Source organism: Megascapheus bottae, chromosome X (assembly GCF_031878675.1).
Source record: "Megascapheus bottae isolate mThoBot1 chromosome X, mThoBot2.hap1, whole genome shotgun sequence".
NCBI classification, from domain to species: Eukaryota; Metazoa; Chordata; class Mammalia; order Rodentia; family Geomyidae; genus Megascapheus; species Megascapheus bottae.
Window position 1 is genome coordinate 95,849,728 of NC_143547.1, and position 23,887 is coordinate 95,873,614.

The 23,887-nt window shown below is 35.3% G+C and overlaps 1 protein-coding gene across 4 annotated transcripts in view; it reads right to left on the bottom strand.

Moving 5' to 3' along the window:
- Positions 1 to 907: 907 nt before the first annotated feature.
- The window catches only part of Atp11c (ATPase phospholipid transporting 11C (ATP11C blood group)), a 167,040-nt gene continuing 144,060 nt past the window's right edge, over positions 908 to 23,887 (bottom strand). For 2 of the 4 annotated variants that reach the window (XM_090326604.1, XM_090326603.1), the window contains 6 exons: positions 20,523 to 20,658; positions 17,709 to 17,774; positions 15,312 to 15,415; positions 11,788 to 11,941; positions 4,858 to 4,962; positions 908 to 2,250 (listed from right to left, as the gene is read on the bottom strand). In XM_090326604.1, coding sequence (XP_090182730.1) covers positions 4,861 to 4,962; positions 11,788 to 11,941; positions 15,312 to 15,415; positions 17,709 to 17,774; positions 20,523 to 20,658 — 562 coding nt within the window. In that variant the 3' untranslated portion in view covers positions 908 to 2,250; positions 4,858 to 4,860. Of the gene's footprint in view, positions 2,251 to 4,857; positions 4,963 to 11,602; positions 11,669 to 11,787; positions 11,942 to 15,311; positions 15,416 to 17,708; positions 17,775 to 20,522; positions 20,659 to 23,887 lie in introns of those variants that run through there. The other 2 variants (XM_090326606.1, XM_090326605.1) reach the window with 2 other exon arrangements.

The following is a 23,887-nucleotide window of genomic DNA, read 5'->3' on the forward strand; positions in this document are numbered from 1 at the left end:
ATCTAGAGTGTGATGTGGTACATCGCTGCCATTCTGAATTTGACCTGTAACACAGAGTGTAGTGTTTAGCTGTGATATATCTAAAATTTTCTTCCACCTCATGTAACATTCTTCCTGACACGTTTACATACTATCTATTTTATTTCTACTATTCTGGATACCCACAGTCAACTTTTAAATGGTTCTGCATTAAATAAACATCTCTATCTTGGCTCTCAATTTTTATTCACAGTCCTTATAGTTCTTATGTAAAACATCAGTAATAACAAAACAACTATTAAAACACAAGAATGACAACAAAACATCAAAAGCTTTCCTGGGTTGGTCTTTTTAGCTCTTTGGGTAAGCAAAGAATTAAAGACTTTGCCTGAAGTAGATCCCCTCAAAGGCAAGCTATCAGAAAACAGCATAGTTAGGTAAATTGTAAATGACCTCTAACCAAACACTAAGAAATAATACTGATATATGAGAACAAATTAAATAATGAAAAAGTGATCGATAATGATGTAATTAATGATTTCTGATAACTGATATTATATCTTTTCCAGAATCCAAGAAAAATTATCTCTTCACACACATACTATATTATATATAAATATATATAAATATAAATCTATATTTATATATATAAAATCAAAAAAGGAAATGTGCCATATGGACTACATAAATATATTGGGACAGATCAAATTCAATCCTTTCCCAAATCAAGAGACAACATAAACCAGGTGTGGAAACCCCACCTGTAATTCTAGCCACTCAGGAGGTTGAGATCTGAGGATCATGGTGCCTGGGCAGGAAAGTCCATGAGACTTTTCTCTCCAATTAACCTCCAAAAAGCTGGAAGTGGAGATTTAGCTCAAATGACAGAGCCCCAGTGCACGCACACACGCATGCACGCACACACACACACTCACATATGCACACACACACAAAATCAACATTAATAGTACAGTCATACTAGAAAGAAAAAAATGGAAACTTACACAAAAATATATTTAAAGACCATTCCAATATAGTAGTCAAATATGCTCATTTACATCCTCAAACCTGCTCACTTTCAACATTAATGATGACATTTCACATTTATTTTTAATAAATACAGCTTTAAGGCCTCATTCTAGACTAGCCAAGCTGTTCTCTACCAAGGTCAATCTCATGGTTTTGAATTAGTCAATTGCTTTAGCCACGTTAGCTACAAGAGACAACACTCACTTTGGCAGTCATGGCTCTCCAGGCTGAACCACCTTAGGATTGATTTCTCCCTTCCCAAACTGGCCAGTTAAAAACAAAAGTGCTGCATATATGCACAAATAAAACCTCTTACAAATGAAAAAACCGTTAATAGTTCAAAATAAACAAATTTCTTCCTCCTATACATGTAAAATTATAAAAGTCTGAAGATGTTCAGAATTGTCTTCACTTTTGTGAAAATCTCAGTTAATTTATTTCAGATTCTAGTAAAAATCCATTTATTTCCTGTGTTCAGGGGTTACAAAATGACTGAAATATTTTGTTTTAATTTCAAGCCTAGTAACCATACATCTACCTAACCATAAAGTGTTTAATTCAGAAGAAAATAAAGTTTTTAACCCATTTCTACTTAATACTCAGTTAAAACTTGCTACACAATTATTCAAGATATTTTTTGGCAAGGATATTCTACTAAAACAATTAGTTTTTATGTAAGAAATTAGGAACTATTTGTCTTATGCGCTGTTAAACCATTTATTCCTTTTGTATTTTTCAAGTATTTCTTTTGTGTGTTTGAAACAAAATAAGGAAATCATTAAATAGAAACAAGAAATGTGATCCAAATAGTCTATGTCTTCTGCCAGGCAAAGATGTTACAATGTATTAGCAAAATCATATTCCAATTACATGAGTTCTACTATACACTCTGTATTTAAATCCATTCACAATATCAACAAGTTAAAAAGACACCCATTTGGTTATTACAATTTTTTAATCTAAATCCAGAATTCTAAGTATTCTTGCTTTCAACTTTCATATAACTTTGAACTAGAACTTTGGCCATGGATGGATAACTGTAAATGCTTAGAAGAGTCATTTGGCATTGTAATGAGCATTTATTTTTAACCCTAGACTTATGAGAGTGGTCTAGTTTAGTTGCATATCAAGTATCCTGAGATGATAACTTTTTGTAGTTGTTTCTTCATGCTTTCTTTCTTAGCTGAAACCACTGTCAATAGGCTTGTAGGACAATAACATAGGCAGTTCAACATTCGGATTCTGAAAAATTTAAAATATAGAGAATTAAAAGGATTATTTAAAAATAATATAAACCATCTAACATAAAAATAAACCAAGAGGTAAATTTAGTTATAAGAGTAAAGCAACTGTCTTAAAGCGCCAAGTTTTATTCACATGCAGGGAGCAGGGGAGGGGACACAATAACCAGATTGTAATCTTTTGTTCATTTGTCAGCTGAAGTTCAGGTTTGCTCTTTGCTTTTGGATTGCTCCAGGGTTCCCTTAACACTATTTTAACAAACCACTGGGATTACCTACCACAGCAGAAGTTGGGTTCCATACAATTCCTTCCTATAGATGAGAAGTTGTTTGAAACAGGGATGTTTTGTCTTTTTCTTTTCTCTCACACCTAGTATAGTCAACTAATATAATTCCTGAATGTAACAGATGTTGAGGAAATGCCAAATGAATTCATAATTCATGCAGGGCTTTTTTTGAGGGGGTTAGTCCTGGTCCTTGAACTCTGGGCCTGGGTGCTGTCCTTAAGTTCTTTTTTGCTTAAGGCTAGCACTCTACCACTTGAACCACAGCACCACTTCCAGCCTTTTCTGTGACTAAATGGAGATGAATCTCACTTTCTGCCTGTGCTGGCTTTGAACCTCGATCTTCAGATCTCAGTCTATTGAGTAGCTAGGATTACAGGTATGAACTTCTAATGCCAGGCTGATATCTATCTATGCCTTTTGATAGAAATCTGAACGTATTTATTCGGTTGTGGAAGATTTCTATGAAAATATCCTTTCTTTACTGTAAGAAGGATATCTAAATTCTGAAGTTACTATTGCTCGTCAGTGCATGTACTATAAGTTAACTGGCTCTTCTTATTCATCAACTATAGAGTAGGAACCACAATAACTTAATGAGCCTATAGATTCTTCTTTGTCCTCAGTATAATTCATGTAGGCTGAGAAGCAGGAGTGATATGATATGGGAGGGAGCCTAACATTGTCCATTCTAACTTAAGCATTTTGAATGGGAATAGTGAAAGGCCTTAGTAGAAGGCTGTTATCTTCCCATTCTGGAACTTTTATCTACTGAACTTATACATTCTCTGAAATCTACTAATAAGGTCTTAAGTATCTCACCAGGGTCATGCCCTTAGGTATGTCCCTTATCAACCAAGGAGGAAGCTCAATGGACTTAATATGCCAAATATTTTCCTTCAAAGAGAAATTATCTCTTGAAAATCAAATCTTAATTAAAAAATACATATTTAAAAATATTCAGTTCTAAAGTTAAGGCCCTGGAGAGGCCAAAAGCAGCAGCAGCATCTGCTACCCAGCATAGCCCCCCAACCACCGACCAAGCTAAAAAAAAGCAATCCAGGGGGATACAACATTAATTGCAAATGATAAAGCTAAAATGTATCTTGACAGCTTAGGACAAAGCAATCTGGGGAAAAAAAGGGTCAAAGACTTTGAAGGCAACTTCTGAAGCAGATGTCATTACTGATAGGAATACATGCAGGGGAACCATTGAAAAAAATGTGTAAAAAGATGTGGATTGTAGCAAAAAGACCCTGCTTTTTAAAATGATCCTATAAATACAGATTGTGGTGAAGTAAAGAAGAGAGCAATAATAATTTCAGTCCATTAGTTTAATTTTTATTCTTTGTAGATGGAGCAGGAATTGATAGTTGATGAAAAACTGGATGTAAGGTGAACTTACAGTTGTTAGCTTCAAAGTGAGCTGACCCATAACTTTACTCATAATGATCATTAATTTTATGTTAGTGTGAAAGAGGCTGTGCCGTAAGCTGTGCAGAATTATTACTTTCAATTTACATGGATGGATAAAAGACCTGTAATGATCTCGGATGCCAGAGAACCCTGCAGTGGAATATATAGAGCGTACATTAAAGGAGCCACTGAAAGTTTAAGAGGTCCTCCTCAGGATTTTTTGCAGTACATGAAATAAAAATTATAAATTTAGTCATTTTTGGAAACATGTATTATGATACATTATATAAGTCATGCATCCCCCTGAATTGCTAGGAAAGAGATTACCTGTGAAAGTTGAAACATTTAGCTTGAATAAAACTTGACATTAAAAGGTTATGATTAGAGTAGCATGGTTCATTAACACATATTTGAGAATCAGACATTTACATGGACACTAGTATACCTGCAAACACACAGACATGGCACAAGAAGGTACAAACACATTTGATTATTTTCACATAGTTCCCAAAAAGACATGCAATGCTACACTGATTTGATATTATATAGATGCAATTTTGGAATATTCATTTCAACTTCCCAAATGATCTTTTGGAAAAACTGTATGCCTGATCAGTATCAAGTATTTTCACATGGTAGCACCACCATGACAACTTTCTCTTACAAATTAAATATGTATAGCACTAACATTCATTGACGAATATCAAAAATTTTGTTAGGGGGTTCAGCAAATTGAAAATATGTATTTCCCTATATTCCAAGTAATGCATCTTTATATTTTTTACAAAGAATAGTTAAAGTTCACCACACCAACAGCAGAGAAAATTTAGAGTAATATTTTCATTTTTTCTTTATAATGCTGTTAATCTGTTTCTTTAAAGCCAGCCCACTTGTTTAACACTAGGTACCTGTTACAATATATTAGATTCATCTGAGAATGTTCGTAAAAGAAGAGGTCTGACTGAAGGTCTGGTGGATAATGTGTCAGATGCCTTTCTACAGTTCAGATTTTTCTGTAACAGTGAGGCAAAGATACTTAAAGCATTGGAAGATTTTTACCTACCTGATGATAAAAATGTAGAAGCAAAACTCATTTCCTAAAGGCTACTCCTTTGGCCAAAAGTGCAAGTGATTATACTATAGAGTAAATGCATTAACATTCAAATGAATACATTTAAAGACCTAAGACAGTCTCCAACTCAATTGTTTTTGTAGTAGAAGTAAATAGACATTAGTGGTATGTGGCAAAGTTGGATTGTTTGAAATGGCACTGGTAGGTTATATGGTAAGATGAGTCAATATGGTTTGATTAATAAGCCCTACCATCCTTTTGGTGAACACCTCTAACAGTTTTGCTGGTACCATGAGCATGCCAAATAGAATTCTGTATGAAATATTCTTATCCTGGTGAACAGACTACCTCTAGTACACCATGGCTACTAAGGCATAACCTGGATCAATAAGAATATGTGTGTGTGTGTGTGTGTGTGTGTGTGTGTGTGTGTGTGTATCCCAAACTTTTTAAGATTATTTCCTCTTCTATGTGACAATTTGGAAGGTGAACAAATGAATAAAAGAAAATGACAAATATCAATAGAAAATATAAAAATGAGTCATGAGAAGTAATTTTTCCATAAAGAATCAGAAAATGGTGTCAGGCAATGAGAATGCAAGCAAGTCAGTACATTAAGAAAGGAAATCACCTTATTCACTCCAAGAGAAACTGTGATTGCTGGAAGTTTGAGAAAGCATGAAGATAGTAGATGTTCCTGAGGAAGGGAGGCGTTTCGTTACCTTGTTCACAAGTGCACAAAAGGTGGGAAATTGCAGTAGAAAAGAGAAATGCAGAAACCAAAAAAAAAAAGAAAAAGAAAAGAAAAGAAAAAGTAAATATTCTCTTAGATGTAGGACACTTAAAGAAACCTTGAGAATTGGAAGGCGATATGACATGTTAGTTCTGAAGACGTAAGTTACTTGTTGAATTAAAAATAGAGTTAGGAACAGTCTATTATATGTGCCAGCTGTTATTTCTATGTATAGCCACTTAAAATTCTTTTGTTAATGGAAATGTTGTGGAAATATTAACTATATAAACTTACATAAATTACTTTATAAATAAAATAATTCTAATATATAATTCTTACTAAGGTAATGTTCATTTCTAATCATTAAATTTACTACTTTGTATCTGTCCAAAATTCATTGTCCAAGGGCAATCTATCAACAGTCACCAATCTATCCTGAAGAAACTGTCTCCATTATCCAATTGTAAAGACAAAATGATGGAACTGTGTGAAAACTTCACATTAAAAATTTAGTCAGGGCCGGGAGTTTGGCCTAGTGGTAGAGTGCTTGCCTAGCATGCATGAAGACCTGGGTTCGATTCCACGGTACCATATACATAGCAAAAAGCCAGAAGTGGTGCTGAGGCTCAAGTGGTAGAGTGCTAGCCTTGAGAAAAGTCTAAGGACAGTGCTCAGGCCCTGAGCCCAAGCCCAGGACTGGCAAAAAAAATTTAGAAATTAAAATATTCCAAAAGTAAAAATAAATTTAAAAAAAAATTTAGTCACTATTGACCTAATGGCAAAACTTCTGGTGATGCCACAATTCCATTTGTTTCTTAACTGATGTTTAAACTTCCTGTTATAATGTAGTTTGATTAGTTTCACCATTTTTTCTACACAGATCACTTTAGAAAATCAGGCTCAAATTTTCAAAGATACGGTATCAATTTTTTAAAGGAAAAAAATCCAAAACTGATAAACTTTACTGAGAAAACATAAAAGGCTTTCCCCTTCTTATTCTGTGCCTGAAATTACAAGATCATTTACAAGCTTGGATTTGTCGTTTCCCAGAGAAAATAGGTTTGCTAATCTAATCAACTTTACTAATCAAAATTACCCATACTATTTTTTTTAGCAACTAAGGAAATTAGGGTTAGGAAAATAAAATAGATCCAATAATGTATGTATCCATAAAATTTTAAAACATGTTAGGTTTTAATGTAACTACATATTTTCCTTCTTCACATTTTAAGTAACATTGGTCACATGTAGGTAGCATGAAAATGACCAATTGACCAAAAAAAAACACACATTTTTTTTGCATGTCAGTATATTTTGTGACTAAGCACTGTCCTTTCCTTAAGGCTGGCACTCTACATTTAAGCCACAGTTCCAATTCTGGCTTTATTGGTAGTTCATTGGAGATAAGAGTCTCCTGGGCTTAGCTGCCTGGGCTTGCTTTGACCAATAATCCTCAAATCTCAGCCTCCTGTGTAGCTACATTTATAGACCTGGGCCACTGTTGCCTGACTTAAAGGAAATATTTTTAATTGCTTTTTTCTTCTATTTTGTGAGCAAAAATCCTACAAAATTAACATGATACAACATCCCTTAGCCCATGACTAATGTAGATGTATAATGTAGAAGCTCCTATCTAAGAGTGTAGTAGGCAAGCAAATTTGTGTGCTGAAAAATTGATACCCACCATCAGAGACACAATTATTCTATGAAGGAGAAATTTTAAGAGTTAATAGCTTAGGTGTTAGAGCTACTTTATAAAAGAAATATGAAAGTACAGAAAGTAATAAAAGCAAAAAAAGAAAATCTAAAGCAATAAAAAACAGCTGGGAATAGGCAGTGGGGTTTGAGCAGGACAGACGATAATGAGATAAAACAGTATGAAATTTCTACATTCCTTGGCAGTCATCTAGAGAACTCTGACACCAGCTCAATAAGCAGTTTGTTAAAGAGGCCAGTGTATAAAGTCCCATTTCAATTGCCACAATCATGGGAATCTATCTAACTATTTGGATCTAATCAAGTTTACAGGCTATTATTCTCTTAATCTAAGGTTGCAAATGACACTGTAAGTATTGTAATAACAGTCATCATAATCATAATTGCTATTAAAATGATAAATTGTTCTTTTCAAAATTTCTTTAGTACTTTCTCTGGGAATTTTACTCCACTGAAATTTTTTTCTCCCCTGCCATCAATTCATTTTTCTTTTTGTTATGGACCTGAGGCTTGAACTCAGGGCATGGAACTGTCCCCAAGTGTCTTTGCTCAAGGCTAGCACTAACTCTTCAGCAACATCTCCACTTCTGGCTTTTTGGAATATATAATTGGAAATATGAGTAACACAGCTTTTTTGTCCAGGATGGTTTTGAACCATAATCCTCAGATAATAGCCTCCTAGGATTACAGGCAAGAGCCATGGACGCCCAACTTGTCTTTGATCCTTAGATTTCCCTGTGCAATGGAGTATTTCTTTGTAGATTATTCTTCAGATGTCTAGCAGGCAGTCCAATCTCTTTTGATTGTTGTGGTTTAGGAGAAAAAAGTACATGAGGAAAAATGGAAAATCCCCCTACTGGGAATATGAAGAGGTATTTACCATTGGCTAGAAGGTCCAGGTATACTCTGGTGGTTTACAGGCAAGCAATGATGGTGCACAAAGGAGACACAGCTTTTTGAAGTACCAAAATTCTAAAGTTCAAACTCTTTCTTTAAATTATCATCTTGCTGTTTCACTAGTTAGTGCTCAATGGTAGTTCCATCACACACTGTCAGCAGTACAGCTATTAAGTCTGCCACTTTATAAAGCTCTAAGGTTCTCAAACATGAGGGTTTAAAACAAAAAGTTGTTTCTGACTGAAAATTTGGTTGAAGGCTATATATATGGCTGAACTATAGTTTTGAATTAAATGACTGTGAGGACCCATTTTTGAAAGTAGATCTGTGTGTACTTACTTGAAGTTTCTGTATTAACATTTCTACTGAAGGCCTCAGGAAGTGATGACTCGGACCTTACGATAAAGCCCAGTTGTGTTGTAAAACATACTTTATAATTGATTCTAATATTCTGCTTTACACCTGCTTATAGAAGGTTTCCATGTGAATTCCCTTTATTATTTAACTAGAGAAAGATTTCCTGTGAGCTGCGCCATATTTAATTCATCTTTAAATTCCCAGCACCTACTGCAATAGTCAACTCACAGAGGACCCTTAGTCAATAAATGTCAAACCAAATAGGATGCACCATAAAGCTGTTCATAGAATTATTAAATATAAATAGCTTAGTTTTTTTCCCTCAAAATCCAAAGATATTTCACTACTCACTGCCATGCCTGTTTCCAAAGTTGCTGCCAAGACCCACATGAGGTTATCACTGTCTACCCTCCTTCCTGTCCTAGGGCATCTGGCCAAGTGTATACTGTGTACAGGATACTTTCTGGCTCAAGTAGGGACATAAATCTTATACTTTACACACACATTTTACACATTATAGAGGCTGTCAAACTCCGAGGCAGACAAGGGTGAAAGGATCTTTTGCCTCTTAGCAAGGAGTACCAAAGTAACAAATCAGTTAGAATGTCAGCCTGAGGGTCACTAAGACTATTATGGAACAAGTAAGATACTCATTCTCCTTTACTTAAAAATCTATCTTTGCTTCTTCGATATGGCCAAATATGGCATTATGGAAAAAGATATGACCTATTGGAAGAGCTGTGGCTGCCATATTTTAGCTGGCCTTTATACATTCTTGTATACTGCTTTGCTCTTGCATTTTCTCACCCAAAAAAGGCAGTGCTGCTGAAAGCTCACAATTAGTTCGCCTTCACTTGCAGCTCTCAAAATCCCAGTGTCTGAAAAAAAACAGTCATCTTTTCAGACATTGGATAAAAAGAGAGATGTTCATCAGTAGATGGTTCAATAAATGTTTATTGGTTCTGAGAGAGTAGGACCAAATGAATGAATGACTGAATGAATGAAAATGGTTATGAAAAATTCCTAGTTGTTTCTAGCACATCAGCATGCCAAGCTACAATAAAGACATAAGAATTCCTTCTATCATAGATAGAACCCATGACAAACAAATTTCCTGCTGAACTACTGGCAACATTTTATGTTGCTAAGTGAAAAGGCCTGCAGTCCCCGAACTGTGTACTTTCAACTGTTGGGATCTATCATTTGTGCGGAAAATATCTAAGCTTATGCATCTGTGACTGCTGAGTAGCGTCCATCCATTAAATAAATATAAGTATCACTAAAAACTCTGCAGCTGTTAAGGAGCGGTCTTAAGGGCTAGTGATCTACCACTTGAGTCACAGTGCCACTTCCAGTTTTCAGGTGGCTAAGTGGAGATAAGAGTCTCACAAACTTTAGTGTTCAGACTGGCTTTGAACCGAGTTCCTCAGATCTCTGCCTCCTGAGTATCTAGGATTACAGGCATGAGCCACCAGTGCCCAGCAGCAAATTCTTTACTATAAAAAGGAACTAAATCATTTCTTACTGCAGCATTTTTTCGGCAGTCCTGGGCCTTGAACTCAGGGCCTGAGCACTGTCCTTGGGCTTTCTCAAAGTCAGAGCTCTACCACTTGAGCCACAGCACCACTTTCGGCTTTTTTCTATGTATATTGTACCGAGGAATTGAACCCAGGTCTTTGTGCATGCTAGACAAACACTCTACCCACGAGGCCAAACTCCTGGCCCCATTACTGCAATATTTTAAAACATGGCTTTCTGTGAACTGTCATTTGATCCATTCTTGGAGAAACCTTTTGGTATGGTCCTGTTAAACTGATATTTAGTTATAAATTACATGATTTTTTTAATATTGGGATTTAACTCAGGATCTTATGCTTTTACTTAGCTTATGTTTTTGCTCAAAACTGGCTGGTGCTCTACCACTTGAGCTACTCCTTCACATCCAGCATTTCTGCTGGTTAAGTGGAAATAAAAGTCTCATTGACTTTTCTGTCCAAGATGGATTTGACTTGAAAAGCCAGGATTAGATGTGTGAGCCACTAGGGCCTAGATTTTTATTGTATTACAATGACTTTAAATCTTCATGTCTACATCATATTAAGCACTGGGTTCTATCAATGCAATGTACAAAAACCCATGATATATCAGTTTTGGTTTTCATCTGGCTAGAAAATTTGATCAAAGACAGGAAGAAATCATGGCTTAGGACTATTTCCTAAAACACTGTTTCAGAAGTGTTACATCATCTAGTTGGTATCAATATCACAGAAACTATGCTTTGTTTTGGCGAAATGAGCTCATGTTGGCAGGTATATGACATAATTAACTTGCTAGACAAAATTTAGTAGATGTTTCATTTTCCAGGCTAATCTATCACATTTACTTTAAAGGTTTTGAAAGAAATGCCCACATGATATCAGATAGTCTGACACACAGAACTTCTCATTTCAATAGGAAATTTAGGATTTAATAAAAAAATAAAAACACTCATAAAAACAATCTTGATTTTTTACAAGTGTGTTCACAAGAATATGGATGTTAAAAACACATCCAGGGAATTCTCTTTGATTAAACTATACTGCTAGACAGACAGGGCTAGAAGCAACACAGAGATTAAGCAGCACTATAATAAAAGGAAGGGGATACGTTTGAAAAAGGCAAATTGAGATTAACAACTGAAAAAAAATCTGCAAACAACTCACATGGAAATTACTAAAGTTAATGCTGAAATGTTGGTGTGGAAATAGCTGGTGTGAAAATTCTGGGCTAAATACAAAATAAAATCATTTTTTCCTTTTAAAATTCCATATGGAGCACATGAAATGCTCCATATGGATTGCTAAAGGTCACACAGAACACTATTAAGGAATCTACTTACCACCTGCATTGGATAACGAAGGTTTTACTATACTTTTTATGCAGAAGAGGAAATTAAGTGATGAACCTGTAAGGAGGGGTTTAACATGCTTTAACTAATGCAATTCTCTAGATAAGGTTTTTAGTTCATGGCACATACCGAAGCCCCTTCCAAAATTTAATTTCTGATACAAAGTTAGTTCTTACCTTGGTATTTTTCCGTCTTACATTCTTCAATACTATCAGGAGAATCTCTGGGAAAAGGCTGATAAATATTAGAAGAATTATGGCCAACCATATGGATACAGAAGAAAGCATTTGAGCAAATACAAAATACATTCTCTGTTGCTTGAGGAAAGGCCTGGAGTGGAAAGAAAGTACATAAAGGAAAATCAAATCATTTCCTATCAAGTAGTAGAGTTTAATTAAAATTTCTTTTGAATTTAAAATAATATTCTTTATATAGATTAATAAAAATAATTTTCAATGTCCCATAAGTAGTAAATGGCATTTACTAAATGTTTGGAAAGAAAAAGAATGATAATTAAAAGGAAAAAATGATAAAAAATTTAACTAAGAAAGAATCAGGCAATCAACAATAAAGCTGCCAAATGGTGACTATCTATATGCATTAGAAAAATGACAGAACTTCAATTCAAAGATATCCAAGAGAAACAGTTAATTTTCATGCTAATAAGCATTTTATTTCTTCAGCTTTTATTACTATGAGGATGGATTTATATTCTATTTCAAAAATTCAAAAGGCATTTCCTATTTTAAATAATCCACATAAATAGGGCTGGGAACATGACCTAGTGGTAGAGTGCCTGTCTAGAATGCATGAAGCCCTGGGTTCGATTCCTTGGTACCACATACAGAGAAAAAGCCAGAAGTAGTGCTGTGGCTCAAGTGGTACAGCACTATCCTTGAGAAAGCCCAAGAGCAGTGCCAAGGCCCTGTGTTCAAGCCTCAGGATTGGAAAAAAAATTCACATACATATAACTTTTCACAAATGAAAGAAATATGTCATTTTAACCTGCAAATTGATATTGGTTGTGTAACAAGTAGATTGATTTTTACTAAAAGAATATCAAGTCTTGGAAGACAGAAATCTAGCCAGATCCCTCATTCTAAACTTAGATTTAAATTCAACATATTCAATGAGGAAAGAAAACAGTGAAAAGCACAGCATCTCACTTCCACTGTCTTAGCTGTAATACTGAGTCTCACTATGCTGCTTTACTTTTTTTCTAAGCTGAAAAGAAGTGGCTGCTTACGGTCACGGTGCATACCAGACCATCCTAGGGTTAAGAATTGTATATGTCCCATTTATTAAGTCACAGATCATACATCACACTTGATGAAAATAAACTGTCTTCTCATTTAAAATTTGATGTTTGTATTCTCTTTTGTAACAATCTTGTGGCTTCAATTTTTACATATGAGAACTAGATTGTAGAATAAAAGTATCTACAACAGGGAAGCAGAGAAACGGGTGAGGCCTGAACTTAACAGGCTTTCTAGGAAGCCTACCATACAGAGATTTTGCTAGATCTCTACTCTGACTTTATTTTGAAAAATACTTTGAGTCATTTTTAGTCCGTTAATACAGCCTTAACAATGAGCCAATAGAAAAGCGACATATAGACACAGGGTATTTGTTTACACTGATTGTACTTACAATACTCTGATTAATATCTCTGGGTTACGAAGGACAGAAACAATATTCTTGCATTGAAGTTCAAAAAATCAACTTTCTCACAGTTCAAACTCAAAAAAGCATTGTCGGAAACATTAGCTACAATTAGCATTCAGCTGAATTCTGCATAGTTTCTAGACACATTTCCTTGTTAGCTTTTAAGTTTATATTCATGTAGCAGTAGTGCAATTTGCACAGCTCTACTTAGAAATGGCATTTTGGACAACAAAATAAAAAATAAATTTGTTCTCATTGGCTATCTGAAGCTGAAGAAAGTATCAAAATAACATACATATTCTCTCTCTCTCTCTCTCTCTCTCTCTCTCTCCTCTCTCTCTCTACACACACACACACACACACACACACACACACACTACTATGATGTCTTCGTGTAATGCATATCTACGATAAGGTTTAATTTTCCATAAAATAAGCAAAAACAATTATAACAATATATTGTAATAATTGTCATCATCATTATATTTTTCAGTTGGAGACTTTACCAGGTAAAATAAGGGTTACTTAAACGTAAGCACAGTAGTGTGCCAGCTACTAAGTGGATAATGGGGAAGTAAATGGAAAAATGATTCCCATCTCTAAAGGAACAGAGCTGGGTATAGTATGATTTCATCACACTACTTGGAAGAGTGAAATGTAAAAATTATGAATTTTCTAGAAGCTCTCCATTTATAATTTTTGGACAGAAAAACTGAAACCACAAAAAGTAGAATAGATGAAGACTATTGTATTATTTTTAGTATCATGAATGACTAAATTATATATAATTAAATAATTTCAATGATTGATTTTAATTAATAAGGAGAAGACTGCATATAAGGTTAGAAACTCATTTAGGTTGCTAAAATATTTTATTCTTGTGTAACATTTGCATTAATTTTGATTTATTTCACAAGTCAGACAGGATTACAACATACAATTGCATATTGCATTTAATAAATTTTGATTCATTTGTATATTACTAAAGAAAACAGACTTGCAAGTTAGCCCTCAATCATTATTTATAGAAATTCAAAATATATGCTCCAATTACAGTTTTTGGAATCAATACTACCTGAAGTGTTCAGGTTTTTCCTATTTTTATTTCTTGAGGCTTTTCTTTGCAAGAGCTTTCCAAATAAAACTTTCTTTTAATTGTCTCAACATGAACATAATTATCACATCTCTGTGATATGGAAAATTGTGCTCAAAAGAGCAAAAATAATGTATTCTGGACTCTTACCCATTTGGCTTACTCTAGCTATGCCTCGAGTCGTTGATTAACAGAAACAAGTTTGACATTTAAAAGCAAAACACAGGTCTTTGGGAATAAGGAAAGTAGTTGCAAATTCATCCTATTTTTGTCTTTTATAAAACCAATAAATCACAGTTTATATGTCCCTCATTGGACTTTTAATCTCCTTGAAGCAGGGCACAGTCTATTCATTCTATTTTCCCTGAAGTATTAAGAACAAAATGTACTCTGAGCACATATCTATTGAATGGAGATGAACTGAACGAACCTAAGAACTAGCTGTGGAATTTACCTCCTTACATCTAAAATTGAATAAAATAGTCATTTCAAGTATAATTCTTTAGTTGTGACTCTGCAGAACTTTTTTTTTCTTTTTTTTGCCAGTCCTTGGCTTGGGATCAGGGCCTGAGCACTGTCCTTGGGCTTTCTCAAGCCTAGAACTCTACCACTTGAGCCACAGCACCACTTCTGGCTTTTTCTGTGTATGTGGTACTGAGGAATCGAACTCATATTCGTGTATGCTAGGCAAGCACACTACCACTAGGCCAAACTCCCAGGCCACCATAGAACTACAGAACTGTAGAAAGTTCTGTAGAACTTTTTGACTGTCCTCAAATCTCAATAATTGGCATCTCAGTCTGCCCACTTAGCCAGAATTATAAGCATGAGCCATTGGCCCCTGGCTTCTTTAAAAATATAATGAATGTTTGTGTTTATATGCTATATACAGACATATATAGCATACACATATATAATACATACACATGCACAACTGCTTACCAAATAATTCCTCCCCAGAAGAAAGAGAAAAACACATAAAAGGCTAAAGATCCCCAAATCACAAAGTGGTTTATCCATGTCCAGAATCTGGTATCCAAGGCAAGCTGAAAAGATACAACACAGAACATTTCAAGATAGACATAAACGACACCAGGTAATACACTGTAATATCTGATAACCTATACAAATACAATATGTGCGGATACCAGGTAATACACTATGATATCTGATAACCTGTACAAATACAGTATGTGTGGGAGGATCAACCTCTGGCCACAGAACCAGGAGAAAATGGAATTAAAAAGATTAAGAATGTAGGCTTTTCAAAGACCTATTTAAGGTTAGAAAGCTGAACTCTGTGACCTGAACTCTCAATTTTAGAGTATAGGCCCAGGGTGGTACAGCAAAGTATATAGTAGGCACAGGACTGAAAATGTCTCTGTACCAAGAGATGAGCAAGGAATGATGTAGTAATATTGAGAATTATTGTTTTTGTGGCTCATGAGGCTTGAACTCAGCCTGGGCACTGTCCCTGAGCTCTTCAGGTCAAGGCCACCACCCTATCCTTGAGCCAAGCCCCACTTCCCATTTTCTAGAGGTGAACTGGAGAAAAGTCGCAGGTCTTTTTGTGCCTCGGCTGGCTTTGAACCTTGATCCTCAGATCTCAGTCTCCTGAGTAGCTAGAATTACAGGCGTGAGCCACCTCGCCCCTGGCTGTTGAGAATTACTGAAGAGAACCCCAAGCAATTAGATAGTGGGATCCAGCCAGGGAGATTAGGGCAAAAGGGGCATGATGGGACAAGGCCCATCATGTTTAACTGGTAAGTGCAGACATGATGAAAAACAGTATGAGAGGATAGGGGTGCCTAGGAAAGGTAGACAAACAATACAGACATGATAAAAGCTCACACAATAGATGAGCTATAACTATACATTTTATATAATACAGCAATGGATCATGGGCTTGACTTTTAATTGTAATACCTATGTCTATTCCATTAAATTAATAAAATGTTTGCATTTGATTTTAACCTGTATATGTTTCTGCAAGGCCCGATTGTGTTTGTGGGTTATAGCACTTGAGTTTTTCCAAATGTGATCTAAAAAGAGAGAATGATGTGCTCTACTTGTTTAAAACCTCTTATCTCACCAGGGCTAATATCCAGAATAGAGGAGGTGGTGCCTTGGTTTTGTTACTTCTTGTAACATCATAGTCTACAGGGTTCATTGATAAACAGGATGTTTGTAACATTGATAATGCAGGCCAGTGGGGAATCCCAACCCTCTGGATGGCAAGGGAAATTCCACAGTTAACAGTCATCCAAGAGGAAGAAGTAGATGCCTTTAGAGACATGTATGAAAGATTCTGCAGTAATGTGGAATTTTAAGTATAAAGAACACCTAGAAAATTTATGTCCAATATTACTGAAACAATACAAATATCTATTAGCTCTATTTGGTATGAAACAGGAAGCAAGATTTAAAAAGAAAATAGAGGGGAGGGAAATGGGTACCAAGACATGTGAAAGGGTATCAATGTATGTGAATTAATGTACCTTCTATCTGGCAAATATCATGTAACCCTTTTACTAATTACAATAAAAAAATTAAAAAAAAGAAAAATATAAATCCATGTCTAAAAATAACTAAAGTAAAAGGAAAAAAAAAGAAAAAGAAAATAGACAGGTTCTCTAACCTGAATACTTCTGAATTCTGGCTTTGACCACTGGATATGTTGTAATTCAGTTAAAGGTAGTCATTCTTAGATTCTAAGTGAGAAGTTTATAACGCTAAGAATGTCAATTCATGAGCCTCAAGGGTTAACATTCTGTGAGATTTCACAACTGTTACAGGTTTGCATGGCACTGTCAATGATTTTTCCCAAAATTATACTTCTATCTGCTGTACAGCTTTATATCACTCATCACTAACAAGAGTAAATTTCAGTGACTAATAAGATTCACTGTACCAAACAATTTTGCATACCTATCTTGCTCATGAACATATGTTTAACTGTTTTAAATATTTAAATTACTTTCAGTCCAGAGCTCTGTAAAGAATATATACATTTTGAACAAAGGTGCAAGTACTTAACAAGTGACATATACACACATACATACTCACAAACTCATAGCCTGTGGATGTCATAAAATGTCTTCAAAACAGTAATTAAAAAGAAATGGATTTCCTGTGTGAGTATGATGCTTGACTTTTTAACAACAAAATAGGACAGAAGATACACTTGGAAAAAATCACAAATAGTAAACATATAAAATTTCTAGCATCATATGTATGTTAGTAAGCATTCAATAAAGGGTTGAATGATAAATATCAACAAGAAATATAAAGATTAGGAGAAAATGATATAAAATGTATTTGAATGAATAAAAATCTAACCTTCAGAGTTACAGTGAATACTAAGACTGTAAAAACAATAGTTCCAAAGGTCCAGTTTCCATATACCTGAAAAACATTTAATAATTACATTTGTTAATTACATTTAATAATGTACTTGAACACATACAAGCTTGATTAAAAATTAAAAATGAAGTTTAATACTGCATGTAATTACCAAGGATTTTTGTATGATTATTTAAGAAAATAGGTGGTCAATAATATTAGGTCACAATGCCAGATTTTTCTGTCACTCTAAATTTGCATGCACATTTCCATAATTCCATGCAGTATTAAGCAATGAAGTCATTAGTTTGACAAAAGCAGGGGAAAACCCCAAATTAGAACTATTCTTCTAATAGCAATGTTCATCAAAATAAGTCATTTGGATGACTCACTAAAGGTTTTTGTAGAATATAACTAAAACTCTTTCATAAACAGTAATTTGCAGACAAATGAACTCACAGTTTTTAAATGAGTATAACTTTTTGGCTGTAAATATTAGAACTGTCAGCATGTGCACACCAAAGAAAAACAGATACCAGATATAAATCCAATTGATGACAATGAATGGCACATATGCTTACCAAATGCTGTCAAGATCTGATTGCATAACATTAAAACAGAAAATGAGATGTAAAAGGTATTTAAAAAATAAAAGGTATTTAAAAAATAAAAGCAAAAACTTAAAGGTTAATAGAAGCAAAAGAGGATTCAACCAAATCATACATGGGTGTTATGTTTTGTTGCTGATAGTAGTTCTTACACATAATGTAGTTTCGGCAACAACTTAAAAGGACAGTGATACGTACAGTAAAAATAAACTTGACTAATCAGTAGTACAGCAACTCAAAATGGATAATGAGTAAGAAGCTGAGCTACTGCTTCCTATGTAACACTTGTAATAAGTCATATCAAAAGGATTGCAGGAGACTATCCAACTATTTTAGCACTTTAATTTTGTTTCTTGTCTTCTTCCCTACCGGCTCTCCAATATTTTTGAGGCGGTATCATTATGTTGCTTTGTAGCTTTGAATGTGTAATCCTCATGCTTTAGCTTCCCAGGTGTTTGGGTGTTACCATACTCAACTTGTCAATTCTTTTATGTTATTTTATTTAATATTAATTATACAATATTGTAGTTTGAATTTAGGGCCTTGTTCTTAGTAGGCAGCTAATCTACCAACCCATTATAACCTCTGTTAAGGAGGAGGTAGCTATATATAATTTGTGTGTCAAGGAAACAGAAAGTAAACATTAAAGAATCAGTTATACAGTGAAAGGATCTGAGAAAGTGAAAAACGAATCCCGTCTTAGCAATGGGTAAAGCTCAATTGAAAGGCTGAGGGACTTTTCCAAGAATACCCCAAAGTTTACAGGGTACTTTCTTTGCTAAGTATTACATATATCTATTCTAAAGTAAATCTTCATTTCTCCAACAATTACGTTGTGATTAAAAATTTCATGGATTCACACTAAAGTAATTTAAAATGATTTGTTAGTCCAAATTAGAGAGGTTTTGACTGTAGTACCTAATTTCAAAGAATCATTCAAATTGAGCCTATCACTTCTCAAAGAAATGTTAATTGAGTAGGTTCTAGCCATAATTACTGTACTCAGAGTTAAACTATCTTTGAACTATGCTTTCACATTATGAGTTGTAAGAATGACCATAAAAGTGGAAAACCAAAAAAGGCAAAGGAGAGCATCAATGAGGGCAGCATGCAAGGCAAGACATTTAGCTTTCAGTGTGTGGTTGAAGATGGCTTTTCCTTTTCCCAATCAATAATTCTCTTCTGGAGTGCAGGTAGGGTAAAATCCTCTCAATGTGGCGGCTTAGAGGATACCAGCAGAATCAATGCAGTCTTTCTGGAGAATTATTATATTCTCATTTGGAAGGAAGTAAGGACAGAAAAGAATTCCTTCTCAGCCAGATGCTGGTGGCTCACATCTAATCCTAGCTACCCAGGAGAATGATATTTGAGGATAACAGTTCAAACCTAGGCCAGGCAGAAAAGTCCCTGAAACTCTTAACTCTCATTAACTACAAAAAATATGCTGGAAATGGAGCTATGGCTCAAACTGGTGGAGTGCTAGCCTTGAGTACAAAAGCTCAGGGACAGAAACCAAGTTCTTGAGTTTAAGCCACAGGATCAGCACAAAAAAAAAGAGGGAAAAATTCCTTCTCGTAATCTTGTGATTCAACACTGCAAAGATGTAACATCTACTCCCTCCTTCAACTTCGATCATGGAATGTTACTGTGAATGAGAAATAACTGGGCCCAAACTTGTTTTTAAAACAAGAAAAGCCTTTATCACATCGAAAGGCAGAACTCCAAAGTCTAAAGTCTCAGGAACTCTATTTGTCGTGTAAAAATTACAATGGATGGGGCCAGGAGTTTAGCCTAATGGTAGAGTGCTTGCCTACCATGCACGAAGACCCAGGTTCAATTCCTTGGTACCACATACATAGAAAAAGCCAGATGTGGTGCTCTGGCTCAAGTGGTAGAGCTCTAGCCTTGAGAAAGCCCAAGGACATTGTTCAGGGCCTGAGTTCAAGCCCCAGAACTGGCAAAAAAACGAAAGAAAAATTACAGCTGACTTGCATTTTCATAAGGTTTGAACATAAGCTTTGAAATTACCCTTGAAGTGATTTCTTACTATAACACTATTTCAAAGAAGTTGTCAGGAAATATATCTTAAGAAAAAAGTTTGAAAAATGATAACCAAGCTACATGTAACATAAACTCAGTGCCTAGGAAAACAAGATAATTCATGCTTATAAACACAAAAGATGTAATGACACATTCTTTCCACCTTTCCATTTTCTTCCAGAGATGTAGTTTGAAAAAGAAAGTATGTCCCAAAGAAGAACACAGTTCCTTCAAAGGCAGCCAGAAATGTCCAATATAAGAAAGGAACCAACTGCAGCATTGCATTGCCAGAAATTTTCCTACAGAGAAATGGGGGGAAAACAAGTTAATAAATGCGTTAGCTACTAAAGATACTATTAAACATCAAAGATAAGTTGAGTTTGCACCTAATCAAGGGCATTATTCCTGAGGAACTAAGGTTATGAAGCAAAAAGTTGATCTTCTTGTAATCACCTCTTAAGACATTAGAATAAAATTCAAAACACTCCTATGGCCGCTGACAACAATAACACCATTAATAATAATTTCTGTTTAATAATTATTCAGTGTAGGCTAGGAACTGATATGAGTTTTATGTGTGCATACACACAGATACACAAGCATAATATTTTCATCCACATTAAAACTACACAAAATTGGAATTATTATTCTTATTTACAAACTATGAACTTAAGGAAAGTTTTACATAATGGTTCCCAAAGTTTGCACATATGAATCATGTGGGGATCTTTAAAAGTTGTTGGTGCCTAGAAAGATACTGCATGTTTTATATATTTGCAGAAACTAATGATATTAATGACAAAGAAAACCAAAGTAGAAGTCACCAGAGGCTAGGAAGTGTGTGGGAAGAAATAATGAGAGAATGGACAATGGATACTAAAATACATTTAGTGACAGAAATAGGATATATTCTGCAATAGTTAACTATGCATTTCAAAATAAGCAGAGAAGCATGTGAAGGTTACCATCAAGAAATGATAGAAATTACCTTGGTTTGATCGTTATAATATGTATTGCTCTAATACTACATCCTATAAATCAGTAGATAGTTCTATGGCAATTAAAATTAAAATGCCTGAGGCCGGGAGTTTGGCCTAGTGGTAGAGTGCTTGCCTAGCATTCATGAAGACCCACATACGTAGATAAAAGCCAGAAGTGGTGCTGTGGCTCAAGTGGTAGAGCTCTAGCCTTAAGAAAGCCCAAGGACAGTGTTCAGGCCCTGAGTACAAACCCCAGGACTGGTTAAAAAAATTAAATAGCCTGGTATCAGTGGCTCACACCTGGAATCCTACCTACTCAGGAGGCTGAGATCTGAGGATTGTGTTTCAAAGCTAGCCTAGTTAGGAAAGTCTGAGAGACTGTAATCTCCAATTAAATAAATAAAACGCGAGAAGTGGTACTGTGGTTCAAGTGGTAGAGTGCTTGGGCAAAAGGAGCGTAGGGATGGCGCCCAGGCCCTGAATTCAAGGCCCAGGACTGGCAATGAATGAATGAAGAGGCCTAGCTCTCATTCGCATTCCCATTAATTTGAGATGAAGCATAACCTGATCATTAGAGTATCTGTACAGCTTTTTAAGCATCCCAATGTGTAAGTCATCTTAGAACCACGAGTGTAGAAGAACATTTCACTTATTAGTGAGACAGTACTATATAAGAATGCTACCAAGTCTTCTAACTTCAAACGTTAAAATATATATACTCAGTGTACACTAACACACGCTTGTGCATGTGCATGTGTGCATATGTGTGTGAGTGTTTGTATATGCTCGTACTAGAGCTTGAACTCAGAGCCTGTTGGTCTACCACTACAGCCACAGCACCACTTCTGGCATTTGGTAGTTACTTAGAGATAAGAATCTCATGTAGGCTGGTATGATGGTTCATGCCTGTAATCCTAGCTACTCAGGAGGCTAGGGATCAAGGTTAAAGCCACCCTGGGCACAAAAAAATGGACCTGAGGCTCTCATCTCCAATTAACCTCTAGAAAACGGGAAGTAGGTGGGGCTTTGCTCAAGGGTAGGGCAGTAGTCTTGAGCTGGAGTTCAGGGACAGCACTCACACCAAGTTCAAGCCCCATGACTTCCCCACCCCCCAAAAAAAATCTCATGTACTTTACTGCCTTGGTCCGTCTGCACCATGGTCCTCATATGGCAGCCTCTGGAGTAGCTAGGATTACAGGTGTGAGTCACTGAAGTTTGGATAATATTTACTTTAATCAAATTTTCTTCCTGAAAATTTAGCCTTAGGGAACTCTTTACAATTTTCCATCATGTCAAATAATATTTGAAGCCGCATGTTGCTTTGATAAATGGTAAGAAAATGGATTATGATATAAACGAGTTGAAAATAGCACAATAGTCTCAGCACCAGATAGAAATCTGAAATAAAGTGACCAATTCTAATGATTCAGAGCTGCAAAATGAAGATTGGTTTCTAGACACATTCATTTTGGCTTCTATTTCAAATTCCTCCTAACATTTATCAAATGGTATCTAAACAGTAGCCAATGAAATAACACACATATGATGTTATCACTTTGAAAATGTCACTTGGCTATATGTATTGTAATGTAGAGGCATCTAGTCCAAGGTTAGTTAGTACTGAGTACTGTGGAGTTCTCTGAAAACATGGCAATTATACAACTTTTACCTACTGAAATTTTCAGGTATGCTGAAATCTCAAATTCGGGTGATACTATTTTTCCCAATAAGCTGCTATGAGAAAGAGGTGGCAGCTTCTCAGAAATAAGCTCTCCTTACAGCCAATAAGTCATCTTTCCAAGGAAACTAGAAATACAGGGAAAGTACTACTTAAGAGATCCTTGAGGGGAGTGTCCAGCAACTGCTAGCCAATGTGGATTTTCACTACCTTGGGTGAGGTAAGTAAAGAATGCAAGAACAGAAAATGGAGCTTTATGTTATTCATCCCACAGATGTTTGTCGTAAAGACAAGATCCATTTTTTTTTGTTCTTGTGCTCTTTACTTGGATAGATGGAGAAGCTGTTGGAAACTCAGAAAAGAGCAAAGCAACACAAAGAGAAGTTTGAATGTGAATGAAGAGCTGGAGAAAGATTGACTAACAATTCTGCCATATAATGACAGGCAGCAGAGGTATACCAGAATCCATTCTTTTGTTTCTTAAGGCTGAAGAAGAAACAAATGACACTCATTCTTTCCATGCAACAAATACACTTTTTAAGTTATTCAGGAAATATAAAACTATCTAATTATCTTGTTTCATACCAAAGTTGTTGAAAAGGCTGAGTCAGTAAATCTCAATGGTAAAATCTGGAATATGCTACCTAAAGCCAACACTAAAACTAAGTTATGTACCTCAGAATCACAGTCAGACAGACCAGGGCTTCATGGTCAAAGAGGAGTAGTAAGAAGAGTGAAGCAATCTTTGTGCAGTGAGAAGCAGAGCAGGTTCTCTCAGCAAAGTAGTCCACATTCATTTGGGAAGTAGTCAACACTACTTAAAGAAAGCTACTCTCCATTTCACAGCAGGTATGATATGGTCTTTATTTT